The following is a 21,559-nucleotide window of genomic DNA, read 5'->3' as shown; positions in this document are numbered from 1 at the left end:
TTTTTTTAATTTTATATGGTTACGATGATTGTTTAATTTATTTTAATAACTTAAAATTAAACAAATATAATTATAATACACACTTATTTTTATCAAATTTTATTATTCAAAATCATCAATTATCATATATATTTTAGCCACATTAAGTAATTCTGTAATCTTATTTATGGAAATAATGAAGCACATTAATAATGTATTTATTGTGGTTTAATAAAAAGTTTATTATATATTTAGATGGACCAACCTATTTCTCTAAAGATTCTAAGAATCATTAGTGATGACACGTGGCTAAAAAAAAATGTTGCAATGCTTCTCAAATAATATATAGGGGATATATCTATATAGTTGGTATTTGTTTTGAAAATCAACTTAATTATATTGTTTCTTGTTTTTTTTTTTTTGGTAAAAAGCCTTTTTTTTTAAAGGTGGTTTCACCTCTTTGCCGGGAATCCAATCATTGTAAATAGTCTCTCCCACCGTAAATTAAATCCAGATGGCGGTAGTTACAACCGTAACCTCTTTACCACTAGGCCAACTCAACGTTGGTTACTGTTTCTTATTTGTTAACGGATGAATCATAAACCAAAGGCCAGCATAATCAATCTTTGTACGTAACTTGTGAAAATAGATTTACTTGCATCCAAGCGCCACAACTTATATAACAATTTCATTACTGTGTAGATTGATGTATTTAGGGAAAATAGCCGTTTTAAAGATCATGACAACTCAATTTCAGCTAGTGCTCAATTAAAGAAAACCAACGCATGCATTTTGAGTAGATTCTATTGATATTTTTCTATCCACATCGTTTATATGCGTTGTTACCACATGAATTTGCTTTATAATATAATACCTATCCAGCTTACTTTTTCAGACATACGCATATTTGTATAGTTCTGATGGCAGCAAGTGCTCCATTTATGTCCGCACAATACGAGTGACTTACAAATCATGCACCCCAGAAACAGTGGATGCAAATCACTTAAACATGCACGTTGGCATAGAGATGTGTAGGAGACTGTAGATCTGCGAAAGGCCAATGTCATCGTACACATTTTTTTGGTGTGATATGAGAACCCATTTACGTTGTCTGCCAGGATACCACACTTCACATTTCAGATCATTCGTTACTTCACTTTACATTTGTACACGTATAGTCAACGAGTTATATATATACAAAATTTTCGAGTTACTAACTTTAAATATAAGCTATATACGAATATATCTAGACATATGCATGTGGTCTAATTAAAGGTGTGTAAATGTAACCACTTGATTTTTTTTTTTGAATGAATGTGAAAATTATATTCAAAAACAAATATTGTATTATTTACTCCTAGTACCTAGTGCTTCTATATTTTTTTTTTTGAGAAATGTTTCTAAAGTTTAAATAATGAAGAACAAATTAAAGAATGTTCTAACTATTTATCCTTTTTTTTTAATTTATCCTTGAACCAAACCATGTGGCGAGTCCCTCTTCGTATGCTCTATTTCTTTGAAAGCAAATTGTGCCAAGTCTGTTTCTTATTGTCATGTCGATGAGGTGCTTGGTGGTGAAGAATCTGCTCCATATCTCCATTCTGTTTTCTATTTTTGATGATTGTCTCAAATATTTTTATCATGTTACGATCAATTTCTTAATTATTATTGATTCTCTTTAGACAGATTAATTGTTTTAAAATATTTAAATTATAGATTTGATTAATATATTGCATACTTTATTTTTTTTAATTTAAATTTATATAGATAAAAACATATCTATCTCAAATGAACATAAAATTGGCTTTTTCACCAGAAAAACATCCAAAGAGGAAAATGATTAAAAGAGACTTCATTAAAGACTTAAAAGATCATTCTACCATTACTTTATAGTTATTTGCATAAATAATAAATTTTATTATTCTTATTTTGAATAATTCGGTTTTAAAGTCGAACTTTTTATATTTATTTTTTACTTCTTCAATTTTTTTCAAAATTTTATTTTGAAATCCAAAAATTCTTGTTGAAACTATTTAATATATATATGTATATTAAAGTTTTTGTATTTACTTCCTTATTTTTTAAAATCCTAAACCACAAAAACCTTCCCAAAACTTCACTCCCATCAAATCTAAACCCTAAAAGTATAATTGTATATTTACCTATTTAATGAAATATTTTGATCATTTTGATTCTTAACGGCTATATTTGTGCTAAAAACTTTTTAAGGATCATCCTAGAAAATTTATCTCGATAAAACTGAAACTTTATTTAATATGTGAATATAAATGAAAAGCTACACTTGTTATGGAAATGAAACAAATTTTGAATGTTACGTGATAGTCCATCCGTTTTTGATATTAACGTTTTTATAGAGATTTTTTGTTCTAAATTAAATGACGTTTAATTTTTTAAATATATTTTTAATATCTTGATATAATAATTTGTATTATGTAGTTTTCTTATATTAGCATAATTTTGGTTAGGTTAATTTTTTTTCAAATGTAAAAAAATGCTTAGTTAATATATTTAAACAATCTTATAACCTCATCTAATAAAATATATTATAAAATGGAACTAATACTAAATTTACCAAAAATATATGTAGCTAAAATGTATTATTAATAATTTATTAATTATAAACATCGATCTAAATCAGTTCCGACTTCTAAAACTATTTGGGATGACTCAATACATCGGCGACCAATATCTGAATAAATATTTAATTTGAATAAATAAAATATAATTAATTAGATCATTGCTGTGTTAAAAACAAATGGAACTATGAAATTCTGTTATACAATCCTAGTACACAAACACAAGTCTAATATGTCTTTTCCTTAACAACTATTTTTATTTTTTAATAAAAAGTATATACAATAACCAGAAATATATTGAAAAACATAATTAATCTGAAAGAACAAAAACATACAGAAAATAAAAACTGATGATACTTCTCTAGAAAAGGCCTTATAACTTCAAACATATTAACCTTGTCATTTTGCTTCTGCATATTCACCGTTGATCCCATATGATTTCCATGTCCGACTATCATCCATAAGAAGAAACTCCGAACTTTGTATCGTAACATAATCACTGCAAATACCAAATCTTTTTGTTGTATAATATTGGTCAGCTCCAAATTTAGATCTATAAATATCTTTTCACAAGAACTCAATGTATTGGTTCTATTGAAAAGAATAAAAATTGAAGCTGCCAATTCTCGACGACTATACGAACGTCGCCATACAACAAAAAAGGACATCTTCATTTTCAAACCGTTGTCTCGTCATCTTCAAATCATCATCAAATTTCTCTGATGGATTATCTTCCATCAATAAAATGAAGATGAAAGCACTATTAAAATAGCGTCTCAAAAGTTTTGGAATAGATTTTTCCAAAATCTAATTCAAAAACCATTGAGATTGACCATCGATCATGGTTATAAAGACCACGTCGGAGATAGAAGATGCGTAGTAGATGCGACCCGTGCAACATGTCACCCGTATCAAAGATTTAGCGTTTTCGATAGAAGATCAGAATAGATCTAGAATTATCCATTTACAAAACGGATCAAAAGACATTTCCAGAATCATCAATGGTGTGAGAATCAACCAAAGAAGCAATGATGTATTCTTCATTGAACAATTTCAGTGAAGAAACAACGTAGTAAGAAAAAATGTTTCGTAAAGTGTTGTTGGTGCAGAGTCCCTCGCCCTTTATCTTCTTCCTCATCACTTAAGACTAAGCATTATGACACAAATGATAGAAAGCAATGAATTTTTTTTTTGTCATCAATAGAAAGCAATGATAAAATCATGAATTGGGGTAGAATAATGTCATCCCATTTCCGATCGCAGAGAGAACAAAACGGTTTTTGTAGAATAATTGATTGTTTGTAGTTTTTAAAATGGTTTTTGGTTTTTGTTTTTGAAAAAACTAATTTATTTGGCAATCAAGATTTCGCTAAAAATGATTCCCTATAAACTAAGGAAACTACTTTTTCAAATAACTACCTGATTTTACACAAAAACTAAAATCTGTGTGTTTTTCAGATTTTGCCAAGTTCAACGATGATTTTTTTTATTATGATTTTTTAATTTTCTTTTTAATGACCTTCTTTTCATTTTTTTGTAACTGGTCTTTCTTTTCACCATCACATCATCAAATAAAAATTTTGTACTTTATTAATATAAAAATAAGTGAATATACATAAAAATAACCATAGAAATATATGTGTAAAAATTATTTTACAACAAAAATAATCAAATGTATGATATAATTTTTTTTATAATCCTTAACTACTTGTATAATAGCATTCGAGTCAAATATAAAAAGCATTCGAGATCAAATTAATGTATATTTATATGGAATTTACAATAATTTTATTTTGTATTTACATTTTGTTTTAAAATAATTTTCGTAATTAAATTTATGTGTATTTTAAAGACTGTGTTATTTTCTTATTTTCAGAATAATATTTTACCATTAATAATAGTTTTTATTTTATTATATTTAAAAGTAAAAACCAAAAAATAAAAGCTAGAATCTAAAACAACCATTCATGTTTTTCAAAAAACCAAAATCTACAGCAAAATCAAAAACTAAAATTTTTAAAAACCAAAATCTAAAAACCAAAAACTAGAATGTAAAAAACTAGGAAAACAATCATCACCTTACAAGTCAAAAATGTCTATTATTGTAGCATGCAACTTTTTCGTTTTTTTTTTTTTTGTAAAAACTAATAAGCATACAACTTTTGTTTTTCCACTTAACATTAAGACCTTAAAAATAAATCTGTTTCTCCATTGTGAGTTCCAGAAACTAATGACTGTTTTCCCTTTCCGGTTAAAGTTAGAATTTTATTATTCAGCATGCGATGCCAATTTTTTTTTTTTTTTTGCTAAAAATGCCAAAATGTTGTTTATGCGAGAAATGTTAATTTAGTCGTGTAAAATAGTAACAGCCATTGAAAAACTGAAACGACAAAAATGTTGAATCCATTTTGCAACTGGTTTTTACGTTCGAAGTTAAATCGTTGGATCTGTGATAGAATTTGCTTATGTAATCAGGTTCCTATTTTTATCCCATTAAAAGGTACTCCCTCCGTTTTTTATTATAAGTCGTTTTAGAGAAACTTTTTTGTTCCAAATTATATGTCGTTTTCGGTTTTCTATGTAAAATTTATTAATAATTAATGTTGTATGACCAATAGTAATATATCTTCTATTTTTCTATTGGTTGAATTGTGGTTAGGTAAATAATTAATGATGTTTTTGTTTAGAAAATATAAGAAATTAATGGTTTTCTTAATCTACGTGCATAGCTGTAAAACGACTTATATTAAAAAACGGAGGGAGTACTGTATTGTGCCAGTGGTTATTGAATCTGTCCCGATTGTGTGATTGATGCGATGTTTAGTCAATTTTATTGTTCACAGTACAGTAATATGTGGTGGCTTTCGATTAATGTGATGCCATTGTCATGATAACACGGGCCACATTAAATGTCCTTGTAGGCAACATTCTATAACTATGATTGTGTTTTTCACCAAATTAGATAGCTTCATTATTTATCAAAAGATCACATCATACATTTCAAACCTTTGTTTTTCACTTCTTATTCGTTAGTTAAGTAATTTTTTTATTAGTTATCTTTCAAGTGTATAAAAGAGAACATTATAATTGTATGTGTAGGATACATTTTCAGGATCTATTAAACAAATCTAACACACGGCAAGCATATTCTACTTAAAGGAAACACCAAGAAAGACTTCATCAAAGAACTTGTGGGAATCCTTCACGACTTCTATGAATTATCTTGTTGTTTTTTCATATATCTCCTTTAACTACATTTCTCGTAAGGACAACTATTTAATTAGCAGACTCTCTTGCAAAGAAGGCACTTCATACTTTCTCTTCAAAATGATTGTAATATTTACCTAGATAATATGTTTTGAAGTGTAATTACTGAAGTAATTAAATAGTTTTTTTTTTTGAGAAATGTAATTAAATACTTTATTAGCAAAATTTAGGTACAGCGTTCAGTTTCGCGGTTGTACATGAGATTTCTCATATACAAGTTTAAGCGTGAAACAGAGGCCACGGTAAGTGGAGGATAAGATGAGTTGAGATGATCCATCGTTTTCAGTGAGAATAAACACTATCTTTTACGTACATATATAGTGGGGGAAAAACAGTAAACAAAAATAAGAGTACGCCAGATGTCAAGATCTTTGTGGTGGGAATAACTTCCATTTCAGGCAGATGCACCTGTGGCTGCGATTCGAGCCGCGTCAAATATCGCATGTTTATGTTCCGGGTCAATAACCGTTACTCCTTAATTTGACCAGAGTCTTTTTGGCTGGTTATTCTAAGAACTAAATCTATGGTCTTTATCTAGGCGGTAACTAGTTTAAACATGTTTGTATTTTATAATAATAGATTTAGTTATTTCACGTGTTTAATCTTCAAGCATACGTACATATTAAATTAAATTGCCTAATATACAAATAAAATTTGGTACAGACAAGTCAGATACAAATATGGAGCTAGGGATATTCGGTAGGTACAAGTTATACAAAACTTATTCAATAAATAAACAACTAAAATAAATTATCGTTTACCACGTGTCCATCCAAATGTGATATTGCATAATTCATCTTCTGCTAAAGGCATTTACATCCCTACTCCATAATTTACGCCAGAAATGAAGTGAAAAATGAAATATGAACAAAAACTTCATTTCTCACTCCATAAATAGAGTAAATTATAGAGTAGGAATGAAGGTCTTAAAGGCATTACCACTTTCGGTCAATTAGGCAAAGCTTTTTGATCAACGGTAAATCTAGTATATGTGTTACTATGTTATGACACACATTGGGTGTAGATTAGTATTAGGGGTTTAGTATCGCCAAATCAAAGTATGAACAGAAGCTTTTGTTCTGGTCAACTTTTGATTAATTTATATTTGGAACGGTTATTCCAAAGAGATTGCTGAAGCAACGCGGAGTTTCATGTGTTTACAACCGTTACTAAAACTTACCAGTTACATAAGAAGTAAAGTACGACCAAACAATAAAATTAATGACAGTGTAAAACGATAACTAAGCATAATATCTAACACCGACTAAAGTATTGTGACCATTTGTTGTTGATAAACCGTCATCTTCAACTCCTAACGTTAGGCACGTTTACGATAGCTTTTGAAAAATATCCCACAACGCAAAACCTTACGAGAAAGCATCTTATATGAACATTTGGAAATATATAGTTTTAAAATTAGGAAAAAGGTAACATTGGCTATGTGAAGAAACTAACCACATCTACTAATGGCCATGTGTCGGGAGAGCCATGGATTATAAAGTAGTTATAAATGACGAGGGAGGCGTGTCTACAGTGTATTAAAAAAAGCATTCGCCTCAGGCCCCCAATTAATATGACTGTTTTTAGGGCCTCAAAATTTAAAATAATTTCTAGTATAGTGGTGTAGACTTATTTTAAAAAAAAAACATTTCTACGAAAATTAATTAATTCATTTTTTGAATTCATGTATTTTTTTCTATATGACATAATATAACATATTTACGTTATAAACTTATTCTTTTACAATATTAGACTTGTGTATTTGGTGAAAATAATATATCATATTAGAACATTATTTTTATTATGGTTGTAAATAAATTTATTTTTAAAATTTGCCTTAGACCCCTAAAACTCTTCGCACGGTACTGTGAGGGAACGATGATGATCTCATCAATAGTCGTTGAGTTGGGGGTAGAATGGGGATTCAAGAAAAAAAAGATTGAAAGTGGATTGGAAACGTAAGCATTCTGGCTTTTGCATCTTCTCTGTGTCGGGACAAGGCATGCATCAGAGTCATGCATCTTCTCTGTGATTTATCCATCTTCCAACTCATATTTTTGTTTTCACGACTTGTACAGTTTTACTCGGTTGATGTTAAACGTCAGATATTTATATCATGAATGATATATTTGTAGTAGCTCCTACACATTCTCTAGATTAGTTATTATAAGCTAGATGTAGCATACCATGTTACATGTGGCCTCATTAATTAAGAAAAATCATTAGTTAGTAACCTAGTTTCACTTAAATATTTACCTCTCCCCTCCCCCCAACCTTGTTTCACTGAATGATCTATTCCTATATATAGTAAATTCAATGCTTTTGCATTATTTATGTATATTAATTTATTTACTAATGCCCACTATGCTCAAACTCCTATAAAAAGGAGAAACCACCTTGGCCATTATCCTCATTCCTCACTTTCAGCGCCAAACAGAAAATCAAAAACTTCTACAAAAAACTTCCTAAACCAAACCAACCTGAGAGCTCTTCAGATGGGAACGGAGGACAACACATTCCCTCAAGGAGCGGAGGAGCCACACCGCCGCCACCATGCGGTGGAGGCTCCTGAGCCTCAGCCGTTCTTGAAGTCACTTCAGTATTCAGTGAAGGAAACTCTGTTTCCAGACGATCCTTTCAGACAGTTCAAGAACCAGACGACATCAAGACAAGTTGTACTAGGCCTCAAATACTTCTTGCCAATATTGGAATGGGCTCCACGCTACAATTTCAAGCTCTTTAAATCAGATCTCATCGCTGGAATCACCATCGCTAGCCTCGCCATCCCTCAGGGCATCAGTTACGCTAAACTCGCTAACTTGCCTCCCATTCTTGGCCTTTGTAAGCGTTACATCCTTTTTGTAGAGAACAATACGGTAGTGACAATACAACCTCACTTCCAGATATTTTTAATTTTGTCGCCAACTCAAATATATTAATCAAGAGGGAAAATGTTCCAACATCTAAACATATCAAACTATTGTCTAGAGAACGAAATAATTATACAATGAAACTCTTTATTTTATTTTTTTGATTAAAGTCAAAGGTCTAATTATTATTGTTGTTGTTGTCTGTTTTTGTTGCGGTTAGACTCGAGTTTTGTTCCACCATTGGTGTACGCTGTGCTGGGGAGTTCAAAGGATTTGGCGGTGGGAACGGTGGCGGTTGGATCTTTGTTGACAGGTGCCATGCTGAGCAAAGAAGTTGACGCTGAGAAAGATCCTAAGCTCTACCTTCATCTTGCTTTCACTGCCACGTTTTTCGCAGGAGTTCTCGAAGCCTCTCTCGGCATTTTCAGGTTCATATTTTAAAGTTTTTATGGGTGTGATTAGTAAGAGCTGTGATTTCTTTTTTTGCTGTAGAAATATTGTTCTGACTTTTTTGCCTTTAGCTCTAGATTTTTATTTTTTAATAGTTTTTAAATTTGTGAATTTGTCTCTGCAGAGCAATTATAAAGACATAAAATTTAAAAAAGTGCTGTGGACTTAAAAAAAAGTGTAAACTTTAGAAAAATATAAATCAAAATTGGTGTGATTTAGATCTGTGGGTATAATTGTTGTTGTGGATAACAACTACTGCAATAGCCAATCACACCCTATATATGGTTTTACAAGAAACTAGCTTACCTGAATTTAGAATTGTGAGTTATACTCTGGATCCAAGCATGTGGACCTAAGATTCCGGCATTAAAAAATATCATACCAGATAGTAAACTTTTTTTTTAATCAACCAGATAGTAAATTTTTTTTTTTACCAATTAGCTTTTACTCTTCTTTTGTTTACTTTTTTGAAAGTAAACAATAGAATATAATAAATAATATAGAAAGCACTAGGCTACGAGTGATTTTTTTTCACTGCGAGTTATGTCACGTGAACTTGACATACTCCACAGGCCACGTGAACTTGACATACTCCACAGGCAGTGGAATGATCTGTTTGATATATTATATATGTATATTGGTAGGTAGAATCTGTTGTTGATTCTCGACAAAAAGAAAATCTTAAAGCTGGGTAGAAAGATTTAGAGGGCACTAAATGAAGCTGGCGAATTTGGTGATAATGATTTAATCATGTTAAAAGTCATTAATGATACACATTTAAGGAAAAATAAACTTAAATGGATTTTACAGGTTAGGGTTTATAGTGGATTTTCTATCGCATGCAACGATAGTGGGATTCATGGGAGGAGCAGCGACGGTGGTGAGTCTGCAACAGCTTAAGGGTATTTTTGGACTTAAACATTTCACAGAAGCCACTGACGTTATTTCTGTCATGCGTTCAGTCTTCTCTCAAACTCATCAGGTGTGTCTCTTTTCTGTTATTCCTTCTATTAAATTATTCACTAATACATCCAAAATATCATTCCCAATGACGATGATTATTCTCTTAGTTAAATTAATAAGTGTATTTAGACAATAAACATGTGTGTTCTGTTTGTTTATTTGTTGTGTAGTGGAGATGGGAGAGTGGCGTTCTCGGCTGTTGTTTCCTTTTCTTCCTTCTTTCCACCAGATATTTCGTAAGAATATATTTACTTTCGCATAATCTTTTTTCTTTCACAGAATATAGTAAGACACATTAAAATGATAAAGTGTAATTAATTACACAATAGAAACGTAATTAGTTAATGAGTTTTCTAATTTCCCTTTTCTTTCTGACACCACTCAATTAGCTAGCTAATGTGTTTAAATGACGTATTGATGATACAGAGCACGAAGAAACCAAAATTCTTTTGGGTAGCTGCGATGGCTCCTTTGACCTCAGTGATTCTTGGAAGCCTCTTGGTGTACTTCACTCACGCGGAGAGACATGGTGTTCAAGTGGTATTTTTCAATTCTCTCTATCTCTCAATAAAAAAAATTAAATTCAACTAAAACCAAGTGTGTATACATTTCACTGAAAATCTACAAAGTTAATTAGTATACATGCATTTCACCAAATCTAAAAAGGGAAATGTTAGGTAGAATATTGTGGTTAGAAAAGATACAACAAGCAAGAAGTTACAAGTTTATAAATGATTGTGGGGAAAGAAGTGGGCTCATGGGAATTTTTAATATATTTTTTTGTCCTAAATGGAGAGAATGATAGAGTAAAATAAGATGTATGATTGTGCAGATAGGGGACCTGAAGAAAGGGTTGAACCCGCTCTCTGTGTCTGATCTTGTCTTCACTTCGCCTTACATGTCAACAGCTCTCAAAACTGGCCTCATCACTGGGATCATTGCTCTTGCAGTAAGTCACACTCCCAGTTACACCCTTTTATTCTCATTTTTCCAAACTGGGAAATACCGAATATACAGATTATTTATGGAACTAGAGACTAACGTTACAACAAATCCGAGAAACCTATGTACAACTCATAGTGAGCAATTTTGAGACTGAATAATGAAAAATAAATATCAAAAAAGTATTAAGTGAAATTCATGTCTAAATGTAGGAAGGGATAGCTGTGGGACGGAGCTTTGCCATGTTCAAGAACTACAACATAGACGGTAACAAAGAAATGATAGCGTTTGGAATGATGAACATCGTTGGTTCCTTCACATCTTGTTACCTCACAACTGGTACGTACACACACTCACATATATATGGCTTCTATATTATCTCATTAACTTTGTCTAATATAAAAACTAATTTTCTTTATTATCTATGACGTACCACACTAGGACCGTTTTCAAGATCGGCCGTGAACTTCAATGCGGGTTGCAAGACTGCCGTGTCCAACATAGTAATGGCCATTGCGGTTATGTTTACATTGCTCTTCCTCACGCCTTTTTTCTACTACACGCCCCTCGTCGTCCTCTCCTCCATCATCATGGTCGCAATGCTCGGACTCATCGACTATCAAGCTGCCATTCATCTTTGGAAGGTTGACAAATTCGATTTCCTCGTCTGCATGAGCGCGTACTTTGGGGTCGTGTTTGGTAGTGTCGAGATCGGACTTGTTGTCGCAGTAAGTGCCTACACTTCAGATTTTTTTTTTTGTATATTTTTATAAGAAAATGATTTTCGTATGCATTTTAAAATGTGATTTTTTTGGTGATGAAGGTGGTAATATCGATAGCAAGGTTGTTGCTGTTCGTGTCGAGGCCGAGGACTGCGGTGAAAGGAAACATACCAAACACCATGATATATAGGAACACTGACCAGTATCCTTACTCAAGAATTGTTCCTGGTCTTCTCATCCTGGAGATTGATGCTCCCATCTACTTTGCCAACGCTGGTTACTTGCGCGAGAGGTAACTTAAACCCTAATTCGCATGTATATATGTCAAAGATGGAGGATTGGTTATAAATTATGTCTTACCATTTATATACAATTTAACGGTAACAGAATCACAAGGTGGATCGATGAAGAGGAAGATAGGATCAAAGCATCAGGAGGAAATAGTTTACAATATGTTATACTCGATATGTCTGGTAATTATTTTTCTTGACATTATATTGTGATGTCTTCCATGAAAGCTTACTTTCTGTGTGTGTTGAATAAAACAGCTGTTGGTAATATCGACACTAGTGGTATAAGCATGATGGAGGAAATTAAGAAAATCATGGACAGAAGGGAGTTAAAGGTAACGTAGTACGTCGTCCTATTTATAATACTTCTTTAGAACAGTTGATTATTTTACGTTATTATTCTTTCTTATTCTCAGTTAGTATTGGCAAATCCAAAAGGAGAGGTCGTGAAGAAACTGACAAGATCCAAATTCATCGACGACAATTTGGGAAAAGAGTGGATGTTCTTAACAGTTGGAGAAGCCGTGGAAGCTTGTAGTTTCATGCTTCACACGTCAAAAACCGAACCGGCCTCCAAAGAAGAGCCTTGGAACAACGTTTAGCCGCTTATGTTTTTCATTCGTTTGAGACTGCTCGTGATCAAATAATAGTATAGTGTAACCGCAAATAATAACATTGTTGTTGATAGTATGATTTCGATTTGTATTAGCTTGTTGAATTGGCGCATCTTAGATTTTAACTTCTGTCAACAACTGGCCCATCTTAATTAGCTTCAAAAAATATGTCCAAAACCAACTCTCGAATAAAGTCTCGGCCCATATTAGAGCTGCGCACGTGACCTCTGTCGCATCCTTATCGTATCAAATTGATCCCATCATCCTTTTGGCGGCAACCGTTTCATCGCAACCGTTCAAATCAACAGCTTTCCTTCACTACTCTCATCATACCGGCTATAGCAGGTAAACGCACCTGGGATGATTTACTTGGACTCTTCCTTTTTATGAACCGGGGAAAAGCCAATCCTAGGTGGAACAGGTAACCGGTAATAAGCATCTCTTTGCTCTCTCCGATCGTCTTTACTACCTCTTTGATTCTTCCTCCAGCTTTCTCTCTCAGACAAACAGATCTTACATTCGTCTCAAAGGTACTGGCTTTTCTCTGTAGTTAGATTGATTCTTCTGACAAAGTTTGATTCTTTTCTCAGTTCCATGTTGAGTTTTTTTGCGAAGAAATTGATTTGAGTTCATCATTGGTTCAACAGTTTCCTTTCAGAGATGAAGACAGGAAAGGGGAAAGGTAAAGCTAAGACCACTAAGGAAGCCTTGAAGCCAGTTGATGACAGGTCCATCCATTACCTATCTATCTCTCTCTCTCTGAAACATGTTCAGTAATAATAATAACTGATTATGGGAGCTGATAAGTGGATTGTCTTTAGTATCTTTGGTTAGCTTTAGCCGTGTTTAAAGAGTAAAGAGATACATCATGATCGGTGATGTTGTTGACTTTAGCATTGATCTCAAGTATAAAACTAAAAAAGCTTTGGATTTTGTTTTTGATATTTCAGAAGGGTGGGAAAGAGGAAGGCACCGGCTGAGAAGCCTCAGCCTAGCAAGCGGGAGAAGAAGGCCAAGAAGGACCCTAACAAACCCAAAAGAGCTCCTAGTGCCTTCTTTGTCTTCCTGTTAAGTATATCCTTGGATGTTAAACTGGTTTTTGTTGTTGTTTCTGTTCTTACTTAACTGGGTTGTTTTCTTTGTTTCAGGGAAGATTTTAGGCAAACGTTTAAGAAAGAGAATCCAGATGTGAAGGCTGTCTCTGCTGTAAGTACATCATTATTTGGATGAAGACGTCATAGTCTTATTACCTTGACTTTTCATTGTGAAGGTTGGGAAAGCTGGAGGGCAGAAATGGAAGTCAATGTCTCAGGCCGTAAGTCTTCTTCTTCAACTTTGAATTGCTTCTTGAACCAAAAAAGGGACATTGACCATTAGTTTCACATCTTCTTTGCTTTTTGGAAGGAAAAAGCTCCATATGAAGAGAAAGCTGCAAAGAGGAAAGCTGAATACGAAAAGCAAATGGATGCATACAACAAAAGCTTGGTAAAAAGCCCTAAGCATTATCTCACATATATAATATTCAAAGGCTTATTGTGACTTACACTCTTGCAATGGGTGGGGATGCAGGAGGAAGGGAGTGATGAATCTGAAAATTCTCTATCCGAAGTGAATGATGAAGATGAAGCTAGTGAGGAGGTAACAATTCCTATTAAAAAAAATATGCAGAGTTTGTTCATGACCTTCTGTTGTTTTGTTGTGAGGTTTGTAGGTTTCTGAAGAATATGTTTTGGTTTATGTTTCTCTGCAGGAAGAGAAGGTGGAGAAGGGAAAGGCAGGTGAGGACGAAGATGATGATGACGATGATGAAGAAGATGAGGAAGATGACGAGGAAGAAGACTAAACTGGAGATAGAGATCAGAGTTTGGATCTCGAGCGTAACTGCAGGTCCAAAAGCAGAAGTAAGTATTTTGTAATTTGTGTGTGTTGACAACTATAGATCGAAATGGTGTGTTGTGCTTCTTTTTTTTTTTTTTCCCTAAGAAAGCCAAACAGTTCTTAGCGGTTCATGTAAGTTTATTTCAGCTTTCTATCCACGACGTACAGTTTACCAAGACATGACTACAATGCATCTGAAGTCCGAATAATTTTGTCAAAACTTTGCTGAATGTACAAATCGTTTCCCGAACATGAACTAGTAAAGTGAATAAAAATGAGATCAAATATGAAAATAGAACCATGATTCATCAACTAACAAAAACTGAATTCCTTAACTTTATGAGAGAACCAGCTTCTCTTTTATAGCTTTTATCAGAAATTCATATCAAAACACATAATATATACAAGACGAAACATGAAATGCAAACAAAGAAAGCTAAAGAAACTAGACTTCTTTAAAAGATCAAAGAAACCAGTCTTCATCAAGCTACCTCCCTCATTCACTCGAGCTTATGGGTTCTCTCTGACAGTCTCTCTGGCTGACCAATCAATCAAATCACACTGTCTTTTTTTTTCATGTCATTTTAAGCAGAGGAAAATCCTCCTCCGGCATCCTTGCTTGAATCCCTACGTCCCTACCATCTGGATGTTCTGTTGATCATTATTACGTATTTGTTTCATCATTGTAATCTTACAGTTACTACTTACTCTGAGGAATCTGGTCAACGAAGAAACATGCAGCGATGATGACATAGCACAACAATAGATTAATGAGAAGTTCCATCCTAATAAGTAATAACCAAGCCCGATAAAAAACAAAACGATGATTTTACTAAACAGTTTTGTGGTTTCTTTGTTTTCTATAAGATGAGTGATTCATCTCAGTAAAGGTTTTGTGATACGATGATTGAACTTTTTGACTGCCTTGCAGGTCAATAATGTAGGGGGTTGCTGGTGATGTTTATGCCCTAACAAACAGGACCAAGGAAAGTAGGTACTAGGTAGCTTTTTTGTTGAATTTGAAAACAGCCTCATGATTCATCGATGATCTCTGTCATTTTCTTAACGTTGACACTTGCTTTTAGGTTATGAAACAAGTTTAAACTCATAATCCAAAACACTAATTATGGGTTTTAAGCAACTTATGTCAAGCAAAACATACTTAGGAGTGATTCATATTAAAACATCATTTACCCGAAAGGTCGTTTTTTCTTCTTCTACACATCAAACATTGATTCTCATGTCTTTAACCTTTCTACCACAACTCAGCCCACAAACCAATAAAGGACACAGATAGCATGAATCACCACAAATAAAGAAACAGATTAAAAAACGAAAGATTTACAAAAAGAAAGACTGAATTCCGAGTCCCAAGATGTTTGACTTATCTTGGCTTTAATGCTTGATGTGGAGGACATGACGTGAGAGAGAGAGAGAGAGAGAGAGAGAGAGAGACAAACTCTAAAATAATCTAATGCGGCTGGCTTACTCACTTTGTTCACTATTCGTTGCCTAGGTTCAAAGATCCGTCCTTCATTAGTTTGATGCTTAGGCTATTGAATCTCCCTCTCGAGTAATGACGAGATGCCTTTCTCCAATCCGTTCCTGTTTTCATCATTGCCGCAAACTCTTCGTAGCTTATTCTCCCATCCTAATGTCAATAATCCATGTCAGCCATAACCAGAAGAAACATCATTTCTTAACACTAACTAGAGCTCTAAAGGTGTTCTATTTAACGACATGATAAGTGAACTCTCTACCCAAAAGCATTTCCACACCATTCAACATATCATTCATTTTTGCTTTAGCTTATGGGGACCGCTTACACAACAGACAAAAGGCCAGGAAGAAAAGTGACTAAAGCTAAAACATGTTTTGTCCTCGCCGGCTTTAAGAACCTTTTGTAAAGCAAGTTCCCATTACCTATTTGCAAGTCTGTAAATTCAAATTGTTTGATATCAAACAAATAGCGCAAAACTAGATTTAAAAAGTCAAAAGTTTCCATCAAAACTTTGACTTCCTGATAGGCTTGCAAAGATCTTTTGAAAATGAGATGATGGCATGCATAGAAGATTCGAACTTACCTTGTCCGTGTCAACTTCTTGGAATATATCATTGGCGACATCCACACAGTCATCCCCTCCATCTTCCTTTAAGGCCTCACAAAGCTCCTCGGGTAAAATGTATCCATTTCCATCTTTGTCAAAGTAGGAGAATGCTTTCCGGAGATGCTCATCATTTGCTACCTTTTGCAGGTGGAGCGAGACTGCAACGAATTCTCCATAGTCTAGTGCTCCTTTCCCTTTAGTATCCACCTATTTCATACAAGTTTGAAATTTGAATACCATATTTTAGTGAACTTGGATAAGTTATAAATGGAGATGTTGAAGGGAAAAATATGTGCACCGCTTCAATAAGCATCTGAACTTCTGATTCAGCTAGCTGTGTACCAAAATCGCGAAGTCCAGCTTTCAACTCCTCGATGGTAACAATACCATCTTTATCAGTATCCATCTTGTTGAACATCTCTTTGATGTCTTCTACTTCTTGGGAAGATAAGAATTCGGCAATAACCTAGTTTGAATAAGGTAAGTAAGTAAGATAATTTTGTTCTAAGAAGCGACTCATGCAAATAACTAAAAGTGAGAGTTTTTTTCTGATTAACAAACCCTCAGAGCTTTTCTCTTGAATCTGTTCATCACTGAAAATTGCTTTAATCTGGACTTGACAACATCTCCAAGAGGGACATTTGGAGCTTTCTTGGCGTTTTGAATCCACGGGTGCTCTAAAAAATGAGAAATAATATCAGAATTAGGAACAAGCATCAACAATCTTTTGGACTATCTCCAGGTCACTGAAGCTAGTAACAGGATGAAGAGAGTAACAGCATAGGCAAAGGTTGATTCTGTGTACCAAGCACTTGCTTTGCAGTCAGGCGGCGCTTTGGATCAGGCTCTAACATTTGTCTGACAAGACTCTTAGCAGTCTCCGAAATGTTTGGCCACGGTTCTCTCTTAAAATCAATTATCCCACGTAAAATAGCCTGAGCAACTCCCTGTTCCGACTCTGTAGTTGAAATAAACAAACATTAGCTGAAACTAGGAACAAACTAGCTTGCTAGTACTATAAGAATCAATAAGCAGTAGTAACTTTCTCATAAAATAAGCAAATGATGAGGAAGTGGAATAAAAAAGAGAGGAAGATGTGAACAGACCTGCCCAGAAAGGAGGAACTCCACAGAGCAGGATATAAAGAATGACTCCAGCACTCCAAATATCTATTTCGGGTCCATAGCTCCGCTTTAGCACCTCAGGTGCCATGTAATATGGACTCCCAACTATCTCCGAGAACTTCTCACCTGAAAATATGTAAGCATAAAGCATTACAAACCAAGAATCTGTTATAACAAATACGAGAAAGACACTGCAGAAAACAAATAAATAAACATTAGAAAATTAAACCAATTTGACCAGGTCCACGAGCAAAGAAAGGCGATTCAGATCAGAGTGTACAAGAACCCTAGCCGCTGATGAACTCGCATGCAACCCATACAGGAGTGATTCTAATGCTAGTGCTACCGAGTCGTTCAAAGGCATATCAACAGGACTATTACACTAGACAAGTTGCATCTAAGGTAACTAACATTCAAGAACCACTAAAAAAAAGAAGAAGCTCCCTCTATAACTCCGTATACAACTCTACTACCACTGATAATCAGTTCAAACTCGTAGCTTGAAGGATAAAAGAATCTAAACTCCACACCTGGCTTGAAGAAAATCGACAATCCAAAGTCAATAGCCTTAAGCGGCGAGTTCTCCTTCTTATTAGCAAACAAAAAATTCTCGGGCTTCAAATCTCTATGAATCACCCCATGCTTGTGACACAACTGCACAACCTCAACGATCGTCTTCGTAACCCCCGCGGCAGCGCGCTCCGTGTAATGCCCCCTCGCCACAATCCGATCGAAAAGCTCGCCACCTTCACAAAGCTCCATCACCAAATGCACAGCGCTATCGTCCTCACAAGCCTCCTTGAGAGTAACGATACTCGAGCTCTTAGGCAGATGCCTCATAATCGCCACTTCTCTCTTCACGTCCTCGATATCCACGGCGGTCCTGAGCTTCCTCTTCGAGATCGACTTGCAGGCGAGGAGGTCGCGCGTGGCTCTCTCGATGCAGAGGTAGGTGACGCCGAACTCGCCGCGTCCGAGCTCTCGGTCGAGCAAGTACCGGTCCTCGATGTTCTCCTTGGGGACGTCGGTGAGGACTCGAATCGGAGCTGATTTTTTGCCGTTGGTGGAGGCTTTGCGGGGGTGATCGTGGCCGGAGTAGTTGGATTTTACGTCTTCTCGAGCTACAGCTGCGGGAGATCTGCAACAGTTCCCCATGAGGTTCCAAGATCTCAGGGAAGGTTTTAGCTAGATTTGGGGTAATCTAGGGTTCCCACGTTCTAGCATTTGGAGAGGAGGATCGTAACAATGGAGCTATAGCTAGCTGGAGAGAAAGCGATAGAGAGAGTATAGATCAAAGTGAGAGAGAGAGGTTTCTATGCTTTTGATATTTTTTCTAATTTTTTTTAAGTCATATTTTTCTCTGTTTGTAAAACTCAATCATGATGTGTGGTCTGCTTGCTTTCTTTTGCTTTTTTGAAAAACTGTCTTCGCTTGTTTGGTAAATCAACACTTTTATAGGATTTAAATTTTTACAATAAAACGAAATTAGGAGTTTGACAAAAAAAAAACGAAATTAGGAATTATTTAACATCTAAATTTCCATTTACTATTCGATATTAATTTATTGAGATATGTTAACGTAATTTATTCTTATTGGACATAAAATTTTCATTGTTATCCTTTCTTTGATCGATAGATCCTTTGTACCTAATAATTAAATATGAGACTTTGAAAATTTATTAACTTTACAAAAAAATTTTGGGACAAAAAATAAAAAATATTCTTCAAATTTAGAAGTCTTGTAAGGCTTTATGTTCTGCACACACGCGACATATATACGGATGGTTTTACAGAAACGATTAGCTTGGTCTTTTACACTGGTTTGTTGCATGCTTTTGTGTAGCTATGTATTGTTGCTTTGCTTTGTTAAGTTGGTGTTCAAAAGTTAACCTAGTGTGACTTCTAGTTGTCTGTTCTTTGGACTCTTGTTTCTGGGGATGTTTTGTATCTGTCAGCTTATGTATTGAACTTATGTATTGAACTGTCGTATTTGTTATGAATGAATTTCAATTTGAGAAAGAAAAAAAAAACGCATGCATGTTCTGTTTTGATTAGATAACACATACGCGGCCTAGCTAGGTAGGACGACATACTCTACTCTTTTTTTTTTTTGACATACTCTACTCTAGCACTAGACCAATAAACAGATGTCCCATTTCACGATTCAAAGTCCTTAGGTTAGCATGAATTAAATCAGTACCAAAGACATACACACCTTTTCATCATCTCCAACCCTAGCTAAACCATAGTCCATAGACCCTTAAAGTTTGATGTGGAAGTCGAAATGGTTGCCTTCGAGAGCTAACCAATGTCTAATTCTATGTATCATATTTGGAAACCCACCAAGATGCGTAGAGCTTTTTGCAACGACAACACATCTTATTATTTGGATGGATCACTAAAACATTGTGAAAACGTGACAAACGTGTATTTACTACATCTGAAGCGCCGATGATGCCGTTCACATTTGACCCAATGCTAACAAACTAAATCTCGAGATGTAGAGGTGCACTCACGCCTAGCTAACTACCACAGCATACCTACTTAAGCTTTGGCTAAACTGAACTCACACATAGCACCAGGTACCTACAACATGCATGATTACAGAGAAGATCTGCGAGATTAATTTCAAACGGCCATCTTTTTTTTTCTCTTTACGTCCAAAAAGATCACATTCAACAAACTATCCGTTCATTGATTTGTTTATAAGAAATTAATTAAGAGTTCTATTCGTTTCAATTTTTGCAAAGAACCAATTCTATTACTAAATTAAATTTGATAATCTTGATGTGAAATAAGGAATGTTTTCAACTTGTTCTCGGGTCTTAGCAAAATTTTTTTTTGTTATCGAGTATGTTGACGAATCTCTTGAACAACGTGCAACTTTTGAGATTATCAGCTCATCACTTTTGTGGGGAGTGTCACTGTCACAGTAGCGAATCCTCATAAATCCACTCATATTCATTGCTTCACCACGTCCGTAAGCTATTAGCTATCTACCCCGACGCTTTACATCATATTGTCTTTTGTTAATTTAAGAAGATACATACACAACTGGTCAATGATAATTATCACAACTCTAAAAGAGTTTGGTAGTCAAAGAACTAAAAAGGCAAGATTTATAGGGGCACACATGGTAGATATGGATGTATGAATCAATGATTTTCTTAGAAAACATATACATACCTTTTTCTGTTTTATCAATATAAAAAAGTAGAGTTTGATGAGTTTTGTTAAAGTAATTTGTATTGGACTCATCGATTCCTTGTCAATGAAGTCTTATGGTATAAGGGAAAGAGAAATCGTAGCATGATGGGCCATATGTATATATAAACTCAAGTATGCTACAAAAACAGGGTTTCAATGCACTCATATGTCCTATAGCATTTCTAATCTTATTATTTTCATGTGCCCCCCATCAATTGGCAATAAAGTTGAATTTGTGTATTTTTGTAACAAGGCTTTACTATTTAATGCATGAAAAGAAAAAAATTACAGTATTAAATTTGTTAAAAACAATCTAAGTTAACAATTTATTTAACACAGATGATCTCATATCAAACACCTAACAAGTTGAACATAGGGTGTTTATGTAATGGCAAAAAAGAAACAGATTGCCCAACAAAAAAAGATTGTCTGCATAAATCCAAAGAACAATACTTCCTTCACAAACAAACAAACAAAAACACTTCAATCTAAATGTATTTAGCGTATCCTAAAAAGTAAAGATATGACTATATATTATCGTGTTGTGT

At 34.2% G+C, this 21,559-nt stretch overlaps 3 protein-coding genes and 1 long non-coding RNA gene across 11 annotated transcripts; 3 read left to right on the top strand and 1 right to left on the bottom strand.

Moving 5' to 3' along the window:
• Nucleotides 1–8,243: 8,243 nt before the first annotated feature.
• On the top strand, nt 8,244–12,829 carry LOC103841128 (sulfate transporter 3.1). The gene is made up of 12 exons (XM_009117642.3): nt 8,244–8,684; nt 8,934–9,141; nt 9,974–10,145; nt 10,297–10,362; nt 10,553–10,666; nt 10,959–11,075; nt 11,281–11,407; nt 11,510–11,796; nt 11,892–12,082; nt 12,178–12,263; nt 12,339–12,415; nt 12,497–12,829. Exons 1-12 carry the CDS (start codon nt 8,339–8,341, stop codon nt 12,680–12,682), a joined length of 1,977 nt encoding a protein of 658 aa, XP_009115890.1. The 5' UTR covers nt 8,244–8,338; the 3' UTR covers nt 12,683–12,829.
• Nucleotides 12,830–13,087: 258 nt separating this feature from the next.
• On the top strand, nt 13,088–14,752 carry LOC103841127 (high mobility group B protein 1). The gene is made up of 8 exons (XM_009117641.3): nt 13,088–13,224; nt 13,342–13,422; nt 13,645–13,761; nt 13,843–13,900; nt 13,965–14,009; nt 14,099–14,179; nt 14,264–14,332; nt 14,445–14,752. Exons 2-8 carry the CDS (start codon nt 13,355–13,357, stop codon nt 14,535–14,537), a joined length of 531 nt encoding a protein of 176 aa, XP_009115889.1. The 5' UTR covers nt 13,088–13,224; nt 13,342–13,354; the 3' UTR covers nt 14,538–14,752.
• On the bottom strand, nt 14,672–19,222 carry LOC103841126 (calcium-dependent protein kinase 13). Of its 8 annotated transcripts, none has more exons than XR_004451831.1 (9): nt 18,335–18,959; nt 17,787–17,930; nt 17,486–17,638; nt 17,242–17,357; nt 16,979–17,146; nt 16,657–16,887; nt 16,066–16,223; nt 15,281–15,357; nt 14,672–15,223 (listed from the first exon to the last, which is right to left on the bottom strand). XR_004451831.1 is itself a non-coding variant. In XM_033281107.1 (9 exons), the coding sequence occupies exons 1-7, from the start codon at nt 18,957–18,959 to the stop codon at nt 16,074–16,076; spliced, it is 1,587 nt and encodes a 528-aa protein (XP_033136998.1). In that variant the 3' UTR covers nt 14,672–15,223; nt 15,281–15,290; nt 16,066–16,073. The 8 variants fall into 8 exon arrangements, 6 of the variants coding, with proteins under 6 accessions (XP_033136998.1, XP_033136997.1, XP_033136996.1 ...); XR_004451832.1 differs by having other exon boundaries at nt 14,672–15,214; XM_033281107.1 differs by having other exon boundaries at nt 15,281–15,290.
• LOC117128558 lies at nt 17,881–18,230 on the top strand. The gene is made up of 2 exons (XR_004451921.1): nt 17,881–18,080; nt 18,127–18,230. It is a non-coding gene; the product is annotated as an uncharacterized LOC117128558 (long non-coding RNA).
• Nucleotides 19,223–21,559: the final 2,337 nt, after the last annotated feature.

This window comes from Brassica rapa, chromosome A09, assembly GCF_000309985.2.
Source record: "Brassica rapa cultivar Chiifu-401-42 chromosome A09, CAAS_Brap_v3.01, whole genome shotgun sequence".
Classification (NCBI taxonomy): Eukaryota; Viridiplantae; Streptophyta; class Magnoliopsida; order Brassicales; family Brassicaceae; genus Brassica; species Brassica rapa.
Note: the sequence above shows the minus strand (reverse complement) of the source record. Positions and strands in the feature narration are given on the sequence as shown.

Coding starts and splice junctions, on each gene's coding strand:
- LOC103841128 (XM_009117642.3), top strand. CDS start 8,339: ATGGGAACGGAGGACAACACATTCCCTCAAGGAGCGGAGGAGCCACAC. Junction 10,667..10,958: donor AGAGACATGGTGTTCAAGTG/GTATTTTTCAAT, acceptor ATGATTGTGCAG/ATAGGGGACCTGAAGAAAGG. Junction 11,076..11,280: donor CTGGGATCATTGCTCTTGCA/GTAAGTCACACT, acceptor GTCTAAATGTAG/GAAGGGATAGCTGTGGGACG.
- LOC103841127 (XM_009117641.3), top strand. CDS start 13,355: ATGAAGACAGGAAAGGGGAAAGGTAAAGCTAAGACCACTAAGGAAGCC. Junction 14,010..14,098: donor GGAAGTCAATGTCTCAGGCC/GTAAGTCTTCTT, acceptor GCTTTTTGGAAG/GAAAAAGCTCCATATGAAGA. Junction 14,333..14,444: donor AAGATGAAGCTAGTGAGGAG/GTAACAATTCCT, acceptor GTTTCTCTGCAG/GAAGAGAAGGTGGAGAAGGG.
- LOC103841126 (XM_009117640.3), bottom strand. CDS start 18,959: ATGGGGAACTGTTGCAGATCTCCCGCAGCTGTAGCTCGAGAAGACGTA. Junction 17,931..18,334: donor GTCGATTTTCTTCAAGCCAG/GTGTGGAGTTTA, acceptor ACATATTTTCAG/GTGAGAAGTTCTCGGAGATA. Junction 17,639..17,786: donor AGTTCCTCCTTTCTGGGCAG/GTCTGTTCACAT, acceptor TTTCAACTACAG/AGTCGGAACAGGGAGTTGCT.